General features: G+C 70.6%; 1 protein-coding gene across 1 annotated transcript; it reads left to right on the plus strand.

Moving 5' to 3' along the window:
• The first annotated feature begins 1,646 nt into the window (after positions 1-1,646).
• Positions 1,647-2,668, plus strand: MAFA (MAF bZIP transcription factor A). The gene has a single exon (XM_063131372.1). The coding sequence runs from the start codon at positions 1,655-1,657 to the stop codon at positions 2,666-2,668; it is 1,014 nt and encodes a 337-aa protein (XP_062987442.1). The 5' UTR covers positions 1,647-1,654.
• Positions 2,669-3,124: the final 456 nt, after the last annotated feature.

A 3,124-nucleotide genomic window follows, 5' to 3' on the forward strand; every position in this document is an offset into this window, starting at 1 on the left:
ACAAGAGCTGAGCCTGTGGCAGGCGACCCCAGGACGACCCCGTCTGCTGCAAGCGGCGGCTGAGCCCCCGGCCTGTGATATGGCGAGTGCAATGTCGCAGGGAGTCTTGGGGGGGGGGGGGGGTGCGCCGTTGAAATTGCTGATCTGGGCGCCTTCAAGCGCACGTTGGCTTTGCCTTTGCTCCCAGCGTAATGCTGGCTGGGGATCATGGGAGTTGCAGTCCAGCACATAGGCTGGGAGAAGCAGCCTTGTGCATTTGGGCTGATCAGAAATTCTCTCCTTCCCCCTTTTCTCTTAGTACCATATACTGGCAGTGGGTGGGTGGGGGAGGTAGGGTTGAACCTTCTCTGCCGGAGTACCCCCACTACGGAATCCCCCCCCCGCGGCCCACCAAGGTTCTCTCCCCCCTCCCCTCTCTATTCTGCCAAATTAGCATCAACGGTCTTTATTGCTTGCTTGTGAATAGTACCAGGTTGAATAGCATGAGTTCTTTCTTTCTTATAAGATAGTCTGGGGTTTGGATAGTGACATGATTGTGTGTGTGTGTGTGAGAGAGAGAGAGAGAGAAAGAGAGAGAGAGAGCGATATCTTTGCTGCAAAAGCCACCATGGGGTTCCCAGTCCTCAGGGCTTGACGGGAGGGTCGAAGTTGTTTCCCTCCCCAAAAGCCACTTCCTGGTGTGCGCCTGTCTCTCCGCGGGCGAGCTCCTCGGGGCAGGGACCTGCGTCCGTCTGCCTGGTTGCGGTTCTCTCCGCCAGGACGGGGAGGTCTGCCATGAAAGCCTGGACTGCGGCGGAGAAGCGTGGGATCCGGGCCCCAGGCAGGCCGGCGGGCAGGCAGGCCGGCTGGGTGGGAAGCCCTGGGCGCCCGGCGCGACCCTGCGCGCATCCCCAGCCCGGCTGGCTCCGCCGCCTTCCCCGGGCGCGGCCACTAGAGGGCGCGTGCCCCTCTCCCCCCGCGCTCCCGCCCCTCTCGGTCGGCTTCCAGCTGTTCCCGCAAGAGATTGACAGCTGGACCCCGGGGTTGCTATAGGGATAGGCAAATTGCCCCGGCAGCCCGGGCTTGTTATAGGCAGGGAGGCGGCTGCCCCCGCCTCGGCAGGCGGGGCCTGGCGCCGCTCCTTATAAAAGGCAGAATGCTCCATTCAGCAGTTCAGTTACGCGCAAAGGGGGGAGGTGGCGGCGGCGGCAGAAGAGGAGGCAGAGGCAGAAGGGGCAGCAGCAGCAGCAGCGCCTGGGAGCCCCCCCGCCCCCCCCTTTGTAGGGGCAGAGCCGCCGCCGGGCCGGGGCGCCTCTCTCGCCGGCGGGCCCCGGGCGACCCCAGCCCCGGGCAGCAGCGCCCGCGGGAGCAGCCGCGGCGCGTCCTCGGGGCTGGCCCCGGCCGGGTCGGCGGGGGCGCGGGCCGGCGCCCGGCGCTCCCCCTGCCCGCCCCCCGCCGCCGGGCGGGACTTCCTCGAGTGAGTGCAACTTTCCGCGGAGCGCGCGCCTCCCTCCTTCCCGCCTCCCTCCCTCTCCGCCCTTCCTGGCTTTCGCTTCCCAGCCGCCGCCGGGGGCGTGGAGGCGGCCGGGGGCGGCCCGGCCCCCCGGGCGGGCCCCGGCCCCGGCCCGGCCCCGGCCCCGCCGCCGCCGCCGCCGCCGCCGCCCGATGCGCTGAGATGGCCTCGGAGCTGGCGCTGAGCGCGGCCGAGCTGCCCAGCAGCCCGCTGGCCATCGAGTACGTGAACGACTTCGACCTGATGAAGTTCGAGGTGAAGAAGGAGCCGCCCGAGGCGGAGCGCTTCTGCCACCGCCTGCCGCCGCCGGGCTCGCTCTCGTCCACGCCGCTCAGCACGCCCTGCTCGTCCGTGCCCTCCTCGCCCAGCTTCTGCGCGCCCAGCCCCGGCGGCGGGCAGCCCGCGCCCGGCCTCGCCCACCCGGCCGGCGGGGGCGGCCTGGGCCTCGGGCCCCCGGGCGGCGGGGGCGCGGCCGGCAAGGCGCAGCTGGAGGACCTGTACTGGATGTCCAGCTACCAGCACCACCTCAACCCGGAGGCGCTGAACCTGACGCCCGAGGACGCGGTGGAGGCGCTGATCGGCGCGCCGCCCCACCACCACCACCACCATCATCCCCACCACCACCAGGGCGCCGTCGGGGGCGGCGGCGGGGGCGGCTACGAGGGCTTCCGCGGCGGGCCGGCCTTCCCCGGCGAGGAGCTGGCGCCGTCGGGCCACGCGCCGCACCACCACCACCACCACCACCACGGCGGCCACCACCACCACGGCCACGGCCACCACCACCTGCGCCTGGAGGAGCGCTTCTCGGACGACCAGCTGGTCTCGATGTCGGTGCGCGAGCTGAACCGGCAGCTGCGCGGCTTCAGCAAGGAGGAGGTGATCCGCCTCAAGCAGAAGCGGCGCACGCTCAAGAACCGCGGCTACGCGCAGTCGTGCCGCTACAAGCGCGTCCAGCAGCGGCACATCCTGGAGAACGAGAAGTGCCAGCTGCAGGGCCAGGTGGAGCAGCTCAAGCAGGAGGTGGCGCGCCTGGCCAAGGAGCGCGACCTCTACAAGGAGAAGTACGAGAAGCTGGCCGGGCGCGCCTTCGCCGCCGCCGCCGCCAGGGAGCCCTCGCCCGCCCAGCCCGGCGGGGCCAACGCCGCCAAGCCCCCGACGGCCGACTTCTTCATGTGAAGGGGCCCGCGGCGCCCCCAGGAGTAGGAGGGAGGCCGGCCCGGCCGGGGCGCGGGGGGACAGGCCGCAGAGCCCCCTCCTCGCCCACGGATCGAGCGGCTGCTGGCCCCCGGGTCGCCCTTCTCTGGGAGAGAAGTTGTAAATAAGAGACCCCCCGATACTGCCCCCCCCTCGGGTGGACGGAGGTGGTCTCCCTGGGACGGTGGAGGGCGAGAGAAGAACGCAAGGAAGAGGGGCACGGGGGGGGGATAGAAAGGACCCCCCACCCCGCCGCCGATGCCGCCAACGCACTGATTCCCTTCCTGCCTTTCTACGCGGCGACCTTTCCCCCGAGGGCCGGGCTCAGGGCTGGCTCGCCCCCTTTCCCCTCCGTCTTTTTGTACTGCTCGAAAGAGAAGCGCGGGGACCGGCGGCGGCGGCGGCGGCGGCATCGGCGGCGTCTCCAGCTCTGCAAAC

Source organism: Elgaria multicarinata, chromosome 7 (genome assembly GCF_023053635.1).
Source record: "Elgaria multicarinata webbii isolate HBS135686 ecotype San Diego chromosome 7, rElgMul1.1.pri, whole genome shotgun sequence".
NCBI classification, from domain to species: Eukaryota; Metazoa; Chordata; class Lepidosauria; order Squamata; family Anguidae; genus Elgaria; species Elgaria multicarinata.